The following is a 20,099-nucleotide window of genomic DNA, read 5'->3' on the forward strand; positions in this document are numbered from 1 at the left end:
TTTTGAAACATTAAAGTTCATGATTAAATTGTGATTTTTGCCTTATTGACAGAAATGACTTTTGTGGTTTATATGTGTTTATAAAATTAATTATTAATATTCAAGTGTGTGTGTGTGTGTGTGTGTGTGTGTGTGTGTGTGTGTGTGTGTGTGTGTAGGAGGGTCTTCAGGAGCTGAATAACACGGCTATCAGACCGCAGGTGAAGCCGTGGATCAGCAGCTTCCTGTCTGTTTCACACAATATCGAAGAGGTGAGAAATAAACTCGTTTTGGGAATGATGAGTGACGGGGTGGTGTGATGACGCGGAGTTAATGTTTCCACCCTGACGTTGATTATTTTCCTATAACAGCATGTCCCCAAGTGTTTTATTCCTCTTGTACCACAGCAATAAGTCAACAGTTACATTTATTATTTACTAAAGACATGCACTTTTATCTATTTATAGTTATATTTAGTGTTGTGGAAACAAGTTAGTCCCTGTTGTCACTTACGTTATAGCAGCTATAAACACTTGTTCCCTCACCAGCGCCTCTTTAATCGCTCTCTTCGAGTTAATAAGACAAAAAAACGCAGCTTGTTACGCATGTTACTGAGAAACCGCAGAAAAGAAGCGTAAACTCCTCTGTCCTGAAGACGTCGGAAAACGTAAAGTTACAGCTTTACCTCTGACACTGGAGACTCCTTCCATCAATTTTACATAAACATCTCCTTACATATAAATGATTTCGCACATTTTTTTAAACTGTTTATTATTAATGGAGCATCTGATGTACACGTCCCTGTGAATGCGCTGTTACTATAGAAACGGTAATGTATTAGAACGAGCGCATTAATTATAAATAAACCTGTGATCTGCAGCTGCACTACTGTCAGAGCTGCTGTTATAGGAAATTAATCAACACCTTCGGACCAATCAGAATTTATATATATATTTTTTCATTTCAGGAGGAGTTCAGCGAGTACGAGGCGAACGATCCGTGGGTCCAGCAGCTGGTTGTGCAGCTGGAGCAGCTCATGGCTGAGTTTAAGGTAAAGAAAATGACACTCAGGTGTTCAGTGTGGATGTTTACGGAGACGTGGCGTCTGACAGAGCGCGTGTCCGCAGGTCGGCTTGTCTCCTGTCATCTACGACACGCTGACCAGCCTGATGACCAGCCTGATCGCCATGGAGCTGGAGAAGACCGTCTTTAAATGCACCTTCAGCAGGGTGAGAGTCTCTGTAATTCACTCGCACACCTCAGGGGGGCGTCTCGTTTCTGTAATTACGCCTCCTTCAGTTTCCTCGCTTCTTACCTCCTCCCTCTGAGGACACACGGTTTTACTAAACGTCTTCGCTCACTGAAGCGTCACTTTAATGCTTTCTTTCTCATTCTATCTCCCTGTCTCTCTCTCTCTATCTGTCTCTCTCTCTATCTGTCTCTCTCTGTCTGTTTCTCTCTCTTATTCTGTCTCTATCTGTCTCTCTCTGTCTGTTTCTCTCTCTTATTCTGTCTCTATCTGTCTCTCTCTCTGTCTGTTTCTCTCTCTTATTCTGTCTCTATCTGTCTCTCTCTCTGTCTCTATCTGTCTCTCTCTCTGTCTGTTTCTCTCTCTTATTCTGTCTCTCTGTCTCTCTCTCTCTGTCTGTCTCTCTCTCTCTCTGTCTGTCTCTCTCTGTCTGTCTCTCTCTGTCTGTTTCTCTCTCTTATTCTGTCTCTCTGTCTCTCTCTCTGTCTGTCTCTCTCTATCTGTCTCTCTCTGTCTCTCGCTGTCTGTTTCTCTCTCTTATTCTGTCTCTCTGTCTCTCTCTCTGTCTGTCTCTCTCTCTATCTGTCTCTCTCTGTCTCTCTCTCTATTTGTTTCTCTCTCTTATTCTGTCTCTCTGTCTCTCTCTTTTTATCTCTATCTGCTTGTCTTTCCTCCTTTGTTTCTGTCTGTTTCTCTCATTCTATCTCTCACTCTCTCTTTTTTTCTCTCTCTGTCTCTCTGTCTGTTTCTTTCTCTTATTCTCTCTTTCTGTCTCTCTTTCTATCTCTATCTGTCTGTTTTTCTTCCTTTGTTTCTGTCTGTTTCTCTCTCTTATTCTATCTCTCTCTCACTCTTTGTCTCTATCTGTCTCTCTCTATCAGTTTCTCAATCTTATTCTGTCTCTCTTCTTCTATCTCTACTGTCTGTCTTTCTTCCTTTGTTTCAATTTCTCTCTCTTACTCTATCTCTCACGCCCTCACCCTTTTTCTCTCTGTCTCTCTGTCTGTTTCTCTCCCTTCTTCTGTCTCTCCTTCTACCTGTCTGTCTCTCTTCCTTTGTTTCTGTCTGTGTCTCTCTCTGTCTCTCTCTCTGTGTCTCTGTCTCTCTGTATATATCTCATGCTGTCTTTCTCTCACAATTCAGTTCTCTCTCTCTCTCTGTCTCTCTCTCTCTCTTTCTCTCTCTTTCTCTCTCTTTCTTTCAAAGTCAAAAGGTTGCTTTATTGGCGTGATAAATATTAACATTTGTATTGCTGAAGTTTGGATTCAGACATTGGGAACAAATTAGAAAATAACTACAGAAACAAATAAAGAGAAACAAATTTACATTGATTCATTCAACAATACAGTCAAAAAGAAACACTAGAATGACTCTCTCTCTCTCTCTCTCTCTCTCTCTCTCTCAGTTGGGTGGTCTGCAGTTTGATAAGGAGCTGCGTTCGCTGGTCGCTTATCTCTCCTCCGTCACCTCGTGGACGATTCGGGATAAATTTGCTCGCCTCACTCAGATTGCAACGATCCTCAACCTGGAGAGGGTTCGTACTGTATCTGTGTAAAATCAGCACCTGTGTGTGTTTATATCTGGATCAGAATTTCATCACCTGTAGTCACGTGTTTATAACATTTTGTTCCCTTTGTCTCGTTTCAGGTGTCCGAGATCCTGGATTACTGGGGACCGAATTCGGGGCCCCTGACGTGGCGTCTGACACCGGCCGAGGTTCGACAGGTTCTGGCGCTCAGAGTGGACTTTCGCAGTGAGGACATCAAAAGACTCCGCCTTTAATACGGCCCTGAATCTTACCGCATCGTTTTCAGTTATTTATGATTATAATAGAAGAAGAAAGGTGAATATAATCAAGGGATTTCTTTTCTTTTTTCATTTGTATACTGACTTGATAAGAAGCGTTATTGGGTTTACTGTCATTAAGAGTTGCTGTATCAGTATGTCCATCTTTTTTTTTTTTAATGCTCAGAAACATCACTTCTAATCATCAGAACCAGTTTTGTAGCAAAAAAATAAATAAATAAACAAATAAAACTTCTGTTTTTAAAAAAAAAAAACGGAGTAAAACTGTTCTGCATTGCACCACTGCCATGATCGATTATATTAACGATTAATCGAGTAATCGTTTTTTTTTTTTATTCATAATAAAGTTAGACTTAAGTGATATAACATATCATGCTTAGTGTTTTAAAAAAAAACAGAAATACTTTATTGGGGAAAAAAATAAGAAACCTTTAAAACGACATAAAATACGTAATAATATCCTGGCCTTGTGATTCCAAATGTAGCCTTTTAACCTTATATCAAAAAATAAAAAATAAAGCATCTCATTATTATTCTGTTAAACAACAGTAAATGTAAAACTGCAAACAATTCAAAAAGTTTCAAACAAATGTAATAAATTCGATGTGATAGGACACAGACTGATATAATTTAAGTTATTTACTGCGGTTTGACTTTGACTGCGTATAATTGAATTAATTTGAGTTTTGATTTTCACAATAATTCAGTTCCCATTAAGAAATGTAATGTATTTAATCTCGCCTATTCAAATTAAAATGATAAATAATTCAAAAGGTTCCATCACTCAGTATCCTACAGTGATTATAAATCATTCCTGGATTTGCGTGATCAGTTTCCATGGAAACATGCAAACTCAGAGCAGGAGTTATGACGTTATTATGAAACGTGCGATGAACAGTAATGTGCACGTCAGGAAAAATATTGATGTATTCACATTAATTATCATTTTTATCTACTTTCTGTTTAAGTGGTGAAAAACTCTTTCATAATGCGATGCGAGTGTATCACACACATCATACACATCACACACATCACACACATCCCACACAGCTAAGATTATTCAAAAATGATTCGAATCCGTCTAGTAGAATTTACTGCTCTGTGTCTGGCGGCAGATCTGTGAAACCTGGATGTCTCCTTTTCAGGTGCTGCAGCATTGAACAGCTGCTTTTTCAGGTGTTTTTCACATCTAATATAAAGTATTCCTGCACAACTGACATTCTTTGATCACAGACTCAGACCCTCGCCCGTGCACTGCCGCGCCTAACCCTAACCCGCCATTTTCCCAAATACTCGAAACGGTAAATTTGTAATCGAGGATTAAATATTTTTATTGGCAGAGAAGTGAGTCAAAATAACTTCCACTTCTGATTTTCAGTCTTTACCCTGATCTCTCATTTCACGCTCCCAGCTCTCTGTGTGCTTTACCTTTTATGGAGTTTTGTGGGCGTCGCTAAATGCAAATGAGCTGTGTGTGTCAGGAATCCGATGCTTTACAGGTGATCAACAGAAATGTGATTAAAGAACATCAATTCACAATTTTAGGTTGTTTCTGGTGTAAATGTCTAAAAAGTGTACAGAATATTATTGTGCGATTATCATCTCAGCGCTCTAAAGCTGATAAACTAGAATAAAAAGTCACTGAGATAAAATTTTGTAAAACTCGTAGTTGAATATTTTGCTTCTCTAACTCTGCTTTATGAATATTAATGAGCAGGGGGCGTCGCCGGTGAAACAGGCTGTGAGTTGGAGAGGCAGGAAATAAGGTTTTGCAGGAATTTAATAAAAAATAAAAACACAAACATTTTAATAGGAATAACACAAGTGCCTGAAAATATTACAGGATCACTACATCAAAAAAATAGACTTGAATTTGTTTGAAATCTCTCTATTTTTTTTTTTTTACTCCAAATCCTCAGTTCATTTTAACAAACAGCGAAGATCCACAGATTTGGATCGAATCCTCAGATCGATCCACTCGCATCGAAACATGACAACAAACAGGATGTTAAATACAGAATAATGAAACTCATGTAATGATGGAACAGTCTGAGAGAGAGAGTGAAGGTTACGCTGAATTTATACAAACGCTGGCAATCGTGAAAACTAACTAAAAACAAACAAACAAAAAAAAAACAAAAATTCATACAGAGATTTAAAAAAGTGTCTATTGTAGGCTTCAGTCTGTTCTGCACTCGCTGTGTTTCGGTCACAAACGTACAAAATGTACGACTATCTTATTTATTAGCTACAGATTGCGTACGATGAAATCTCAGCGTTATCTTCCCACAGGTTCGTCTGCTGTTAAAAATAAATCAGTGACAAAATCACCACGTTCATCGCCACTCCACTCTGATACTGAAATCCCACTCGTCTGACTCATTAGCTAACCGACTAGCTTAGTTATCTCATCTTAACCATATCAGGCTGTTAGGAATGCCAGGAGGTCATGAGGGCGTGTCCAGGATTTGCATAATCATACATATTCATAACTCATGACCTCGATTTAGACGTTCCAGGGCCAATTTTAGTCATTACTTAGGCTTTAAAATCATTGTGAACAATTTATTTTTCCACTATTCATTCATTTAAACGGTTTAAAACGATCTCCGCTGTCTTCACGTCTCTGACTTTTCACAGACGCGATGTCGGTATCGGATCGGTACCAGAACTCTGATATCAGTATTGTGTCACAAATGGAGAAGGTCACAGGTGCATCACTGAACGCAAAAACAAACAAACTAAAAAGACGGGAAGTTGGGAAGTTCATCGTGAGAAGTAACGCCGTCGCCATCTTCAGAACACACTCTTTGGGAAAGAAAAAAAAAAAAAGGTACTTAACTGTACTTTTCTTTGTTGTTTCCTTGTGGAACTATGAAGAGGAGACATTTTTGTACCTTCAGTCTGTATAGTTCACCTGGAAATGTGGATATAGTGACCTTAAAGTACATAAACGGACCGTAATTAACTTAAACCTTAAATTTACCTACAAACTAAAGGTACATAAAGTGTACTTGGCAGTACCGACCCAGAGGCAAAGCACGGTACCATCTGGTACCCTTTGGTACTTTTTGGTACCTTTTTTGTCTGAGTGTGTAGGGCTGAGTGATGTGGTGATCCGATATCGATATAACTCCAACAGAACAGACTGAGCAATTCAATTTAATTTCCTTATTAAATATTGTATAAAAATGTCTGAATTTATCCGTTTCTCTAATACAGCTCTGTTAGGGGCGGGGTCATGAATGCAGGGGGGCGTGTCCATATTTGCATACTCATGCATATTTATAAGTCATGATGAGGACGTTTCCTTTCTTGGGTATTACAACATCGTGAACAATGAATTTTTTTTCCGGTAATTTCACTGATGTTTCACAGAACTCGTAAATGTGTGAGTTACCAAACTTTTTTTTTTTTTTTTTTGACACATCACCATCACCCTTTCCTAATTTTTTTTCTCCTAAAAATTGAAAATTTAAACAAAACAAAACAAAAACAAACAAAACAAAAAATTTAAACAAAACAAAAAATTTTAAACAAAAACAAAAAATTTAAACACCCCCCAACAACACAACACGACACGACATTGTTCTGTGGGTCCGGGGTTTTGTTTTGTTTTGTTTTGTTTGTTTTGTCAGACTTTCTTCCGAACCGCCCCGATACCGGACAGCACGCGGTCGCGATCGCGGAGCTCCTCCTGCAGCCGCGCTTCGCTGACGCGCAGCTGACGGATGGTGTTCTTCATCTCCTTCATCTTCACCTCCATGAGGGCGATGATGTCGCGCTGCTCGTTGAGCTTCCTCAGGAGCTCGGCTGAGGTCGTGCCGTTGGTCAGGGAGTACGAGTGCTCGTCTCCGCACAGCGCCAGGAGCGGACCGGGCTGATCCGGTACCACCGTCACCACCACCTCCGCCGTGTCCTCAGACTTGAGCGCCGGAGCTGGTAGTGATAACGATGATGCTGATGATGATGCTGATGCTGATGATGATGATGATGATGCTGATGATGATGATGATACAGTGACGGGTGAGATGTATTGCCCGTTCTGTCCGATCTGCACCACGAACTCGGGCTCGCTCTGCGCCTCACTGTGGATTGCGCCGACGCTGGTGAGAATGGGCGCAGACGCAGGCGCAGGCGCAGACGCAGGCGCAGACGCAGCGTACACCTTCCTGCCCCTGCCGCGCCGACTTCTCCTCTCGTTCACTCCGCGTAACGGGAAGAGCGTCGGGACTCGGATGGTGTAGGTCTTCCTGCCCCCGGGGAAGTGCACGCTGCACACGCGGTGCCCTGTAGTGGGCTGGAAGGTGCTGAAGCAGCCGCTCACTCCGGCCCTGGAGATGTTCTTCAGCCAGATCTCCCTCTGCGTCGGGTCTTTCGGGAACGTGTAGAACCGGAGCTCGCGGTCCCGGTGTGAGTTATTATAACATCCGGGCACGCAGCACGTGAAGCCTGGCATAACGGCGCCGCTCGCTTTTTTCACTAATTTACCTAAATTATTAATTTTATTATTTCCTCCTCCACAGCAGCCTCACACAAGTTTCAGTTGATTTTGTTTTGTTGATCTCCTTCGTGCGCTGTTATCAAACGCAGCGGCCTAAAAGCGGAACTACACGTCCCACAATACTTACGACTTCCTGTTTTGTTTTTCTCGAAGCGCGTTCATGAGCGTCAAGTCTGCGCGCAATATGCGCATGTTCGAGACCTTTCTCTCCTCGTAAACAAAAGCACTGCTTCAGGACTGTACTGTAACTGTAACTGAAATATATCTCAAGATTTAATAAAATAATATTTAATTCTTTAACAAATATAGAAAAGAAGCAACTCTTCATGGAATAAAGGACTCTTGTTGTTTAAGATTTAACTGTTTTTTTTTTTATTTTATTTTTGGAAGAAGGGAAAAAAGTGATGGATGATTTTACTGGAACTGATTTTAAAAACTAAATAAAGCTTCTGTTAGTAAATTTTATTTTAAATTCATACAGTTATTAAAAGGATCAAATTAAAAATCTATATGGAATACAGAATTTTCTTCAATATTGTTAAATTCTTAAATATTGTTCAATTTAAAAAAAAAGAAGACTTTGTAGACTTTTATTTATCAAATTTACAAAATAGAATAAAATCATAAATATGCATAAAAATAAATCTACAAAAGGTTTGTTTTTTGTACAAATAACTGTCTAGCTATAAGCTTTTGATTTTAATAATTAAATGTTAAAATTGTGAACATTAATTTTGTTCAGAAACACAAAAAGTGGACATTAAAGCATTTAGTTATTTTGTGAAAGCGAAAAAAGTAAACAAAATCTTAATTATTCAGACAAATATATATTCAAAATGTTTTAAAGATGTACTATTTAAACTCACACACTTAAACATTTAAAAAATATGAAGCTAAGAAATCACAAATATTCATAAATAAAATAAATACACAAAAGGTTTGTTTTGTGCTTTTTTTAAAATTTATATATTTAAATTTTTTAAATTTGGACAGTTACTCTTTTGTGCAAAAAGAGAAAAAAGTAATTATCGCTACATTTATTTATTTTTTTTGAAGGTGAAATTTAGCCAGAATTACAGTTTATGAGAAACAAACAGTACATATTTATAAATAAAAAATAAAAACTTGGTAAATATTCAGACAAATAAATATACAAACGATTTGTTTTTATTTAAATATTACGCTAAATAATATGTACACTACGCTACAACATCAGTTAAGAACAAATAATGTCCATATTTAAAAAAAAAAATAATAATAAATAAATAAATATATAATTTTTTTCTGCGCATTAACGGCGCATTAGTGTAGGCTAATTACCCGGAAGTGAAACTACAAAACTACATATCCCATGAGGCACGCGCGAGCGCAGGTCTGCGCGGGAGATGACGTCATTACTGAGTCTGTTTGAATCTCTTGTTGTCGTTGAAAGTGAAGAAGCTCAGCGCTAGTCAAACTTTAGAGATAATTTCGTTTTTTAAAATATTTAAAGGAAATTTCAGATGGACTCTGCGGAGGAGGAGGATGTGTCTGCTCGAGTTTTACTCAGAAATGTTCTTCACACAGAAATACAGCGGTCTCCAGTCACCAGGAGGTGATTTTACTGCACTGCTTTATGCTAGTTAGCATAGCATAGCATAGCATAGCGGTTAGCATAGCAGTCTGTTTCTTCTTTTTATAATAATAATAATAAACCTTTAAAGAGTAAAAAATGGGTTATGATCACATTTTAAACTCTTTGGCCTCGTTGTCAGAGCGGATTTCTGTGATTTAGCATGTTTACTATGACATGCTGGTTGGGTGCAAAAGTTTTCGCACCCCACACTGTTTCTTAGTGTAAACAATAATAATAATATAATGGATCATCATCTAAATATTTTTTTTAAAGAAGTTACAAATGAAATCTTGGGTGTATTCACAGTTCAAATCATGACTTAACAATCACAACAAAATATTTTAAAAAGACTCAAACAAATAAACAAAAACAAACAGATCATATTTATATATTTATATATTTATCACACCCTGAAAAGGGGATGCAAACTTTTGAACTTTAATCCTTTTCACTGTTTTAAGTATTAATATCTTAACACGTGCAAATTTTGTTGCAGGAACCTTAACGAAGCCAAACACACACACACACACACACACTAGTTATCTTGTTAGTGTTCATTACATTCAGTTTGTCCTAAGGGGGGCACAAACTTTTGCACGCAGTGCAGAGTAAGTATTTTGACTGCGCTTCCTTTTGAACTGGATCCGTTCATCTTCTGTAGTGTGTAAGTTTATAGTTTTATGATTTGAAATGAAAATATTGAAAAGACTAAACACTGAAAAGGAGAAAGGAAAAATAAATTGTGTGAAATGTTTTAATATTTTTATTGTTTTAAAGTCAAAAACTTTAGCATCAATTCAGCTTCTTCTGGTTAGTTTATAATTAATGATATATATTTATTTATTTATTAATTATAATATTCACAATATCTCAGAAAAGTATTAATCAGGATATAGATATTGTATGATCATTTAGTCCAGCTCTAACATTAACGAATTTTTATTTGCCAGAAATGTAGAATTTTTTTGTCTCACGTCGTTAATGAATCTTCGTGTCCTTCAGCGTGTCTCGTGATCTGCGACTGTCGCGAGTTCGGAGGAGCTCCAGACTGAGGAACGCGCCCGAGACGCCTCACGACGCTCTCCGTAACAAACTCAAACAGAAGCTCCATGAGGTACGACTCGCTTTTACGGACTTTTGTTTACGACGCTGAACACTTTAACCCGCTTTTAAAGCTTACGTTTAAAATCTGATCCGAGTCCAGACGGCGGTTCAGTCTCCGCTCCCACCCAGTAAACGTGCGAGGTCTCAGGGCAGGACGCTGAACACGCCGGCGGTGCTTCCCTCCCCTGCGCTGTACGATGATGACGTCACGCCTCGCGGGCTCCTCAGGGGCATCATCCAGACCGGTGAGTTTTTTCACTTCGTTTCGATTCGATTCGATTTGATTCGCTCGGACGTGACGTGTGATCAGTGAACGCGTCGTGAACTTCTTTGTCGCGCTTTTCAGAACCGGAGGCGTCTCTGCTGCTGTCTGGTCAGACTGCGCTACCTCAGGAGGATCAGCAGGACGTCGAGACCAGTATCCATAGCAACAGACGCAGGTGGGCGTGTCTACCATCTACTGAGAAACTAATCCCACCCGGATAGGGCTGCTGATGAATAAATCCGTGAATTCTGTGAATTTATACACAGCAATGTTTTATTACACACTAATAACGACATCCAAATAATTCTAATAAAGCAGCGTGTAAAGCACAGACCTCTGATAAATAAATAAATAAATAAATAAATAAATAAACACCACACCTGTTTAAAGGTGCATTAAGTAAGATTAGGACTCCGCCCACATCCAGAAAACTCCGCCCTCGGGATTTTTAGTGGCCTGGAGAGTATAAAATGGCTGACAGGAGCAGCATCCAAATATAAAAAAGCAATATATATATATATATATATATATATATATATATATATATATATATATATATATATATATATATGTATATTTAATTTTATTATTATTATTTTTTATTTATTTTTTTTTTTTTATAATTTCCTAAATATCTTGCAGGTTATTTGTACAAGTAAGAACTTTAAAAAATCGACTATCACCTTTAATGACTAACTCGGGGGAAATGTTTACGGTTTTATTCTGATGTGTGTGTGTGTGTGTGTGTGTGTGTGTGTGTGTGTGTGTGTGTGTGTGTTCTCTCAGTGACGGCGTGTCAGGACTCGAGCTGCCTGACTTAGCGACAGAGCCGCTGACTCACGTGATCCGGGGGATGAGCCGCAGGAGGCCGCCGCCCACTTTTAACGTCTCCGCCTTCGAGAAACAACTGGACCAGCCATCAGGTTCTAAACCGCAGAGCGCCGTTTAGACGTTAACTTTTATTCCGGTTTATGCAGAATGATCCAGGATGAGATTTATAGTACAATAACAGTTTCTGGGATCTGATCAGAATCAAGAAAAGGTCCATGATGGCTTAATCATCTTACAATGTAGTTATTTTTCATACAGTTTTTTTTTTGTATAGCGTTTTTTTTTTTTTTTGCAGTAATCATCGTCACACAGCGTCACGCAGTTACCTGCTCTGCACGTACACTATATTACCAAAAGTATTCGGTCACCCATCCAAATGATCAGAATCAGGTGTCCTAATCACTTGGCCTGGCCACAGGTGTATAAAATCAAGCACTTAGGCATGCAGACTGTTTTTACAAACATTTGTGAAAGAATGGGCCGCTCTCAGGAGCTCAGTGAATTCCAGCGTGGAACTGTCATAGGATGCCACCTGTGCAACAAATCCAGTCGTGAAATTTCCTCGCTCCTAAATATTCCACAGTCAACTGTCAGCTTTATCATAACAAAATGGAAGAGTTTGGGAACAACAGCAACTCAGCCACGAAGTGGTAGGCCACGTAAACTGACGGAGAGGGGTCAGCGGATGCTGAAGCGCATAGTGCAAAGAGGTCGTTGACTTTCTTCACAGTCAATTGCTACAGAGCTCCAAACTTCATGTGACCTTCAGATTAGCCCAAGTACAGTACGCAGAGAGCTTCATGGAATGGGTTTCCATGGCCGAGCAGCTGCATCCAAGCCACACATCACCAAGTGCAATGCAAAGCGTCGGATGCAGTGGTGTAAAGCGCCGCCACTGGACTCTAGAGCAGTGGAGACGCGTTCTCTGGAGTGATGAATCACGCTTTTCCATCTGGCAATCTGATGGACGAGTCTGGGTTTGGAGGTTGCCAGGAGAACGGTACATTTCGGACTGCATTGTGCCGAGTGTGAAATTTGGTGGAGGAGGAATTATGGTGTGGGGTTGTTTTTCAGGAGTTGGGCTTGGCCCCTTAGTTCCAGTGAAAGGAACTTTGAATGCTTCAGGATACCAAAACATTTTGGACAATTCCATGCTCCCAACCTTGTGGGAACAGTTTGGAGCGGCCCCTTCCTCTTCCAACATGACTGTGCACCAGTGCACAAAGCAAGGTCCATAAAGACATGGATGACAGAGTCTGGTGTGGAGGAACTTGACTGGCCTGCACAGAGTCCTGACCTGAACCCGATAGAACACCTTTGGGATGAATTAGAGCGGAGACTGAGAGCCAGGCCTTCTCGACCAACATCAGTGTGTGACCTCACCAGTGCGCTTTTGGAAGAATGGTCAAAAATTCCTATAAACACACTCCTCAACCTTGTGGACAGCCTTCCCAGAAGAGTTGAAGCTGTAATAGCTGCAAAAGGTGGACCGACATCAAATTGAACCCTATGGGTTAGGAATGGGATGGCACTTAAGTTCATATGTGAGTCAAGGCAGGTGACCGAATACTTTTGGTAATATAGTGTAGATGTGACTGAATGATATCAGTGCAGAAGAATAACAGGAGAAAAACGGGTTTTATTCTATTGCAGGTGAAGAAGAGGAGACGGACGTCCCTCAGGAGAATCCAGATCTCAGTAAGGAACAGGATCTCTCCGCTGGCTCGAAAAGGTAAAGGACTTCACGCCGTCAGTCAGGGCTTTTAGGGCGCCAGTAGCTTTACTCGGGGTAGTGGGGTAATTAATCTGTAATCTCTACAGGTGCTACTATGTGATTTTTTTTATTTCCGTTACGTCGTCTGTGTGTTTTTCTGCCTCTATCTCACAGAAAATTTGAAGAACTCAGTGATAATTGTAGTTTTAGTTCTCTCTGTGGTTTTACGAGCAGATATCGCTAATTTTGTAAAAGAGGATAAGAGAGGGATAAGATAAGAAAGGAGAAGAGAGAATAGGATAAGAGAAGACAAGATAAGAGAGGAGAGGATAAGAGAGGAGAGGATAAGAGAGGAGAGGATAAGAGAGGAGAGGATAAGAGAGGATAGGATAAGAGAAGAGAGGAGAGGAGAGGATAAGAGAGGACAAGAGAAGAGAGGAGAGGATAAGAGAAGAGAGGAGAGGAGAGGATAAGAGAGGAGAGGATAGGATAGGATAAGAGAGGAGAGGATAAGAGAAGAGAGGAGAGGATAGGATAAGAGAGGAGAGGATAAGAGAAGAGAGGAGAGGATAGGAGAGGACAAGAGAGGACAAGAGAAGAGAGGATGAGGATAAGAGAAGAGAGGTTAAGAGAAGGGGGGATAAGAGGAGAAGAGAAGAGAGGATAGGACAAGAGAAGAGAGGATAGGACAAGAGAAGAGAGGATAGGACAAGAGAAGAGAGGATAGGATAAGAGAAGGGAGGAGAAGAGAAGAGAAGAGAAGGGAGGAGAAGAGAAGAGAAGGGAGGAGAAGAGAGGACAAGAGAAGAGAGGATAGGACAAGAGAAGAGAGGATAGGATAAGAGAAGAGAGGATAGGATAAGAGAAGGGAGGAGAAGAGAAGAGAAGGGAGGAGAAGAGAGGAGAAGAGAAGGGAGGAGAAGAGAGGAGAAGAGAAGGGAGGATAAGAGAAGATAAATACCTTTATTGATTCCCTGTAGACACAGCAGCACAAGTAATAGGAGTAACATCAAAGAAAAGAAAAGAATTTCCATAAATACCTATAAAATAGAAACAATAGAAATGATAAAATAGATGTGTGTATGTAAACATGCCAGAGTTCTATTTGCATATGTAAATGTCAGGGCTGCACAATACATCGAAATATCACAAATACATGAATGATTTTAATATTTCAAAAATTCAAAGCTTTATGGCGATGAATATAATTTAAATTGATTTTACACACTTATGGAATTATCATATCGCATTATTTAACAAGTTATTGCGTTTTTCTTCAGCATCGTGCAGCTTTAATACATGTGCGTGTGTAATAAATATTTATTCTCTGTGCATAAACCATGCTTTAAACGAGCTGCTTGTATTTAGCCGTGATCAGACGGGATTAGATCAACGACAGGATTAGATCTACATTGGGATTAGATTTACATTCGGATTAGATTTACATTAGGATTAGATCTCCATTGGGATTAGATTTACACTGGGATTAGATTTACATTAGGATTAGATCTGCATTAGTATTAGATCTACATTGGGATTAGATTTACACTGAGATTAGATCTACATTGGGATTAGATCTACATTGGGATTAGATCTACATTAGGATTAGATCTGCATTAGTATTAGATCTACATTGGGATTAGATTTACACTGGGATTAGATCTACATTGGGATTAGATCTACATTAGAATTAGATCTGCATTGGGATTAGATTTGCATTAGTATTAGATCTACATTGGGATTAGATTTACACTGGGATTAGATCTACATTGGGATTAGATCTACATTAGAATTAGATCTGCATTGGGATTAGATTTGCATTGGGATTAGATCTATTTTGGGATTAGATCTACATTAGGATTAGATCTGCATTGGGATTAGATCTGCATTAGAATTAGATCTACATTCGGATTAGATCTACATTAGAATTAGATCTACATTGGGATTAGATCTACATTAGAATTAGATTTACATTTGGATTAGATTTACATTTGGATTAGATTTACATTAGAATTAGATCTGCATTAAGATTAGATCTGCATTAAGATTAGATCTGCATTAAGATTAGATCTGCATTGGGATTAGATCTGCATTAAGATTAGATCTGCATTAAGATTAGATCTGCATTGGGATTAGATCTACATTGGGATTAGATCTACATTAGAATTAGATTTACATTTGGATTAGATTTACATTTGGATTAGATTTACATTCGGATTAGATTTACATTAGAATTAGATCTACATTGGGATTAGATCTGCATTAAGATTAGATCTACACTGGGATTATAATTTCCACACACTCATCTGTGATTTTATTTCCCTCCAGTTCTGCCATTTCTCTTCCTCTGGGAAAATTACAGAACAAATTACTATAAATTTTTTTGAGTCTGAATTTATTATTTTTTAAATTTATTTATTTTAATTTTTTTTTTTTTAATGGGATAAATGGGATTTTTTTGTCCTCTGCTACTTGCTACATTTATACAAAACCCCACATTATATTCCCCCGTCTCTATATCACCTCGTTCAGTTTTAGACACTACAGAATAAATAAACGCGATCACATGACCGCGTGCGATTTCACAGACAGAACGAGTCTCTCGTCACACGGGTTTATACGAGTGACGTCCGGATGCACGAGCTTTATCTCAGAGGAGACGTGTGAAAATATCGTCACAGACGTCACCCTGAGAAACTAATCCCGTCCGAATACGGCTTAGGATTAAACCCCTGATCTAATCGCCTGCTGTGGAGCAAACATTCGAGTTTTTTTTAATAAATAAAAGCAGTAAATGTTTTAAATAAGGCTAATGACTGAAATATTCTCAGGATTTATTAAATAAGTAAATAAATTTTATTACTAGTGCACTTTTAGTTTATAAAATTCACCTTTAATGTATTTAAATCTTCTCTCAAAACTTATTTCTCTAGGATAGCTTTTCCTTGATTATTTTTTTTATTATTCAATTATTATTATTGTTATTTTGAATTATATTTTATTATTAACTGTCTTTGATGCATGCTTATTTACTATGTTTTTATTATTATTATTATTACATTTAAACACAGCTTACTCTGACCAAAGTTCTGTACAAAAGACATAAAAACATATTATTTAAAAAAATAAAATGAATCAAAATGAATAAATAAATAAACATATTATAAAAATACATAATTTAATAGAATTTCTATTCGCTACAGCTGATGGATGGAGAAATAACCAGGTCTCTGATGCACGAAACATAATCGTAATTAGACTTTTACACAAATATACAAAAATAAAATATTATTTTATAATTAAAAATGTTTGGGGTCTGTATCTCTGACACGTAAACACTACAGGCTCCAAACTAGGGCTGTTTAATTACTTATTTATTTTTGGAAAGTTTAAAATTTGAGTGTGTCATGAATATTGATGAGCGTGGAATGAATATTAATGAGTGCGTCGTGAATATTAATGAGTGTGTCATGAATATTAATGAGTGTGCTATTGTACAGCCCCAGACGGAGTGAACATTAGCAGTAGCTCTATTTTATTTTTCACATAAAAGCAATAAAAGTTATTTATGATTTTTTTTCCACGCTAACGATTCTTCTCGTCTTCCTGTCGCTAATAATTAACTCTATTTTTTATTTATTAATTTACTTTCCTAGCCGAGCCACATAAACACTCGCCGTGTCTCGTTTTCACACGCGAATGATTCCCAGGATCGCGTGACTCTTAAACGACTTCCTGTTCAGGTTTTCACGCTCGCTACACACGTGTTATTGTTTTTGTCTTCTCTGCCTCAGCGTCCTCAGCCTCACCTTGAAGACGCCGTTCGTGAGCCTTCGGTCCGAGAGGGCGGGACTGAGGCGAAAAGCGGCCGGGCGACGGACGCAGGTTTCCGTGGACGCGTTTGACGAAGCCGTCGAGAAACGTTTAGAGAGACGTCACAACCAAGGTGCTGCACTGATCTCCTCTCTCACGCCACAGCTGAATTCTGCACTCTGATTGGTCAGAAGCTGTTGATTAGTTTTCTATAACAGCAGCTCTGACAGTAGTGACAGGTTTATTTATGATCAATGCGCTCGCTCTGATACGTTATCGTTTCGGAAACGTTTATTTATAAGTGTGCGTTACGATTTCATGACTTTATTTGCATTAACAAAATGTCCATATAGCCAGCTCCAGAATTATTGGCACCCCTGGTAAATATGGGTTAAAAAATAAAATTATAAAAATGTCTAGTTTTTACACTTTCTCAGTAACATGACAATCTTTGTGTCTTTTTTTTTTATTATTATTATTTTTTGTTGTTATAAATAATACAGACTTGTTTAATATTCATAAACAAATACATTAATTATAATAGATTTGTTTTTATATTCTTGTTTTTATGTATGAATAAAATATAATAAATATTTACTATTCATTTTTTTTAAAAAAGTTTTTTATTTTGTTATTTTAAATAAAATATTTAACATTGAAAACAAATTTGAAAATTAAAAAATTTAGCATTTTAGTTTTTAAAAATTAAGTACAAAATTTTAACATTCAATCAGCTGCTTTCACTCAGTTTGTAATTATTTTTTAAAAATTTTAAAAATGTTAGATGTTAAATTGTTAAATTTTCAGTTTAATTATTTCAGTTACAATTATATAAATTATAAAATTAAATGTACAGTTTTACAATTTTAAAGATTAAGTACAAAAATCAGCTGCTTTTTAAATTTTTACAATTTTTTAAAAAAAATTTTAATGTAGTAAAGATTTTTGTAAAATTTTAAATTGTTACATTTTCAATTTAATTATTTCAGTTACAATTATATAAATTATAAAATTAAATGTAGGGTTTTACAATGTTATATATTAAGTACAAAATTTTAACATCTTATTTGTCAGTTTGTGATTTTGTTGAAAATGTAAAATGGTTTATATAAATAAATAAACAATCAAATAAACAAACAAACAAATAAATAAATAACTTTCCCGAAAACGTATTGTGACATAATTTATCACGATATTGATATTGTAATCATGATATCGCTCAGACCTACTCATGAAGCTCTTCCTCTTTTCTTTTATTTATTTATTTATTTGTTTGTTTGTTTTTGTGGTTTGTTTATCAGATTATACGGTCGTGCAGGATGGAAGAACTCTCCAGGACTCGGACTGGCACAAGTTCACTCTGGGTTTGAGCAACGTCACGGTGCCGGATCTCACCACAGACGTGGTGATGAGCAACACGGAGCTCTACGCCCAGCCGCGGGCCTCGGTGTCCGAGCTGAGAGACGCTGATGGAGGAGTTACGGAAGCTGAGATGAAGAGAGATGATGATGATGATGATGATGATGATGAACTTCAAGATGTCGTCCAGGATGAACAAAACGTGTGTGAGAGCAACGTCTCTAAACCTCAGCCAGATCCTTCAGAACACCCGGAACTGGATTCTCAGAGTCAGGACGAGGTGGAAATGACGTCTCCGTCACATGAGAACGAGGCCGTGTCCTTGTGTCCCGAGGATATCCCGTTCGCTCCGACCCAGGCCATGATGGACCGCGTGTCTCAGATTCAAGAGCAGGACGAGGAGCGCGAGTCTGCGATACAGGAAGCTCAGGTGGAAGAAATGGACCAGAGAGAAGATGCGAGCCTTCGGGAGGAGGAGGAGGAGGAGGAGGAGGAGGAGACGTCACATCTGCCTCAGCGAATCACACGGAGAGCGTACCACTCCGAGGGCGGAGCCTTCAGGAATGGAGTGATGGAAAGAGGCAGAAGTACGAAGAGCCTCGGAATGATTCAGGATCCGACGGAGAAACGTGAGGAATCATCAGAAGGTAAAATGTGTTGTATAATAATAAATATTTCATCGTTTACTTAGAGGTAAAGGCATCTCAGACGCAAAATTAGATTTTAAAATATTTAATTTAATATCTAACACATACGTTAGTATAAAATTGATTTGTGGGCGGAGCTACATATTATCGCAGTTTGTGATGTCACTACTTAAGCATTAACGGTTGACCGTGTTGTAAAAGAACCCGCTTTAGCTGCAGATTTAAGCTGCGTTTAAGCTTAATTAACATTAATTTTGTTAAAGAATTATGTTGATTATAAATAGATGGTAGTTATGACAGTGGTATAGTGTGTGTTACATATTTGCATACTCATGCATATTCATAGAGCCTGCTGTTTTTAATGATGGAAGGTGAAGGTGAAGGTGTAGTGACGGGCAACGTTTAAAGTTCTGCTCCAGGATTTTAATGTTATAATTTCGCTTTACTGTGTCTGTATTTAAAAAAAGAAAGAAAGAAAAGCTCCAAACTCACACAGTCTTGCTGCAAACGTTGATCTCCGCTGTTAAACGGTTAAATTATACGACTATAAAAACAAAACACAAATATAAATCTGCAGCCGTTCCACAGGAACAGCATGAGAGAAAATCTTCCCAAAGCTGTTCTTATGGACTTTTATGAACTTTCCAACAGTAAAAATTAGTTCTGTAGTAGTAACTTTACACTTTCCTGAAGGTTTTGTGTTTCCGTACGCCATCAGAGACACACAACTCACAATTTCCTCCCTCTGAAAAAGTAGTTCTATGTCATTTATACACAAAAGTGCAAAAGTCTTAGGCACATGTAAAGAAATGCTGTAGAGGAAAGACGCCTTCAAAAATAATGAAATTAAATGTTTCTACATTTTAAAAAAAATCCTATAAAGAGCAGTAAACAGTAATAAATGAAATAAAGTCAGTATTTAATGTGACGATCCTTCACTTTAAATAAATAAAGCAGTATCTCAGGTGCAGTGTGTGCAGTTTTATAAGGAAATGAGCTGGAAGTGTTACTGAGCATCTTGCAGAAGCAGCCACAGTTCTTCTGGAGACTTTGACTGTCGACTCGCTTCTTATTTCTGCAGCGAAACCCAGCAGCCTTCATTATGTTTTTATCTGAAAAGTGTCTCTTATGGAATCTGCTGCTTTCTTTACTGACATACAAACATTTTTCTGTAACGTTTCATTCTGTGCTGGAAAACTAATGTTTGGAATCT

The 20,099-nt window shown here is 38.0% G+C and overlaps 3 protein-coding genes across 3 annotated transcripts in view; 2 read left to right on the plus strand and 1 right to left on the minus strand.

Annotated features, from left to right (window-relative positions):
* The window catches only part of cog4 (component of oligomeric golgi complex 4), a 19,596-nt gene extending 15,806 nt beyond the window's left edge, over window positions 1–3,790 (plus strand). The window contains exons 18-22 of the mRNA XM_026930496.3: window positions 159–251; window positions 947–1,030; window positions 1,107–1,208; window positions 2,634–2,762; window positions 2,876–3,790. Coding sequence (XP_026786297.2) covers window positions 159–251; window positions 947–1,030; window positions 1,107–1,208; window positions 2,634–2,762; window positions 2,876–3,010 — 543 coding nt within the window. The 3' untranslated portion in view covers window positions 3,011–3,790. The remainder of the gene's footprint in view (window positions 1–158; window positions 252–946; window positions 1,031–1,106; window positions 1,209–2,633; window positions 2,763–2,875) is intronic.
* A 1,006-nt stretch (window positions 3,791–4,796) lies between these two features.
* thap11 (THAP domain containing 11) lies at window positions 4,797–7,665 on the minus strand. The gene has a single exon (XM_026930497.3). The coding sequence runs from the start codon at window positions 7,491–7,493 to the stop codon at window positions 6,669–6,671; it is 825 nt and encodes a 274-aa protein (XP_026786298.2). The 5' UTR covers window positions 7,494–7,665; the 3' UTR covers window positions 4,797–6,668.
* A 1,226-nt stretch (window positions 7,666–8,891) lies between these two features.
* cenpt (centromere protein T) overlaps window positions 8,892–20,099 on the plus strand; it is a 13,365-nt gene continuing 2,157 nt past the window's right edge. Inside the window, exons 1-8 of the mRNA XM_034308552.2 lie at window positions 8,892–9,132; window positions 10,156–10,267; window positions 10,358–10,502; window positions 10,604–10,697; window positions 11,309–11,445; window positions 13,007–13,085; window positions 16,862–17,013; window positions 18,182–18,886. Coding sequence (XP_034164443.2) covers window positions 9,041–9,132; window positions 10,156–10,267; window positions 10,358–10,502; window positions 10,604–10,697; window positions 11,309–11,445; window positions 13,007–13,085; window positions 16,862–17,013; window positions 18,182–18,886 — 1,516 coding nt within the window. The 5' untranslated portion in view covers window positions 8,892–9,040. The remainder of the gene's footprint in view (window positions 9,133–10,155; window positions 10,268–10,357; window positions 10,503–10,603; window positions 10,698–11,308; window positions 11,446–13,006; window positions 13,086–16,861; window positions 17,014–18,181; window positions 18,887–20,099) is intronic.

The sequence above is a fragment of the Pangasianodon hypophthalmus genome, chromosome 11 (assembly GCF_027358585.1).
Source record: "Pangasianodon hypophthalmus isolate fPanHyp1 chromosome 11, fPanHyp1.pri, whole genome shotgun sequence".
NCBI lineage: Eukaryota > Metazoa > Chordata > Actinopteri > Siluriformes > Pangasiidae > Pangasianodon > Pangasianodon hypophthalmus.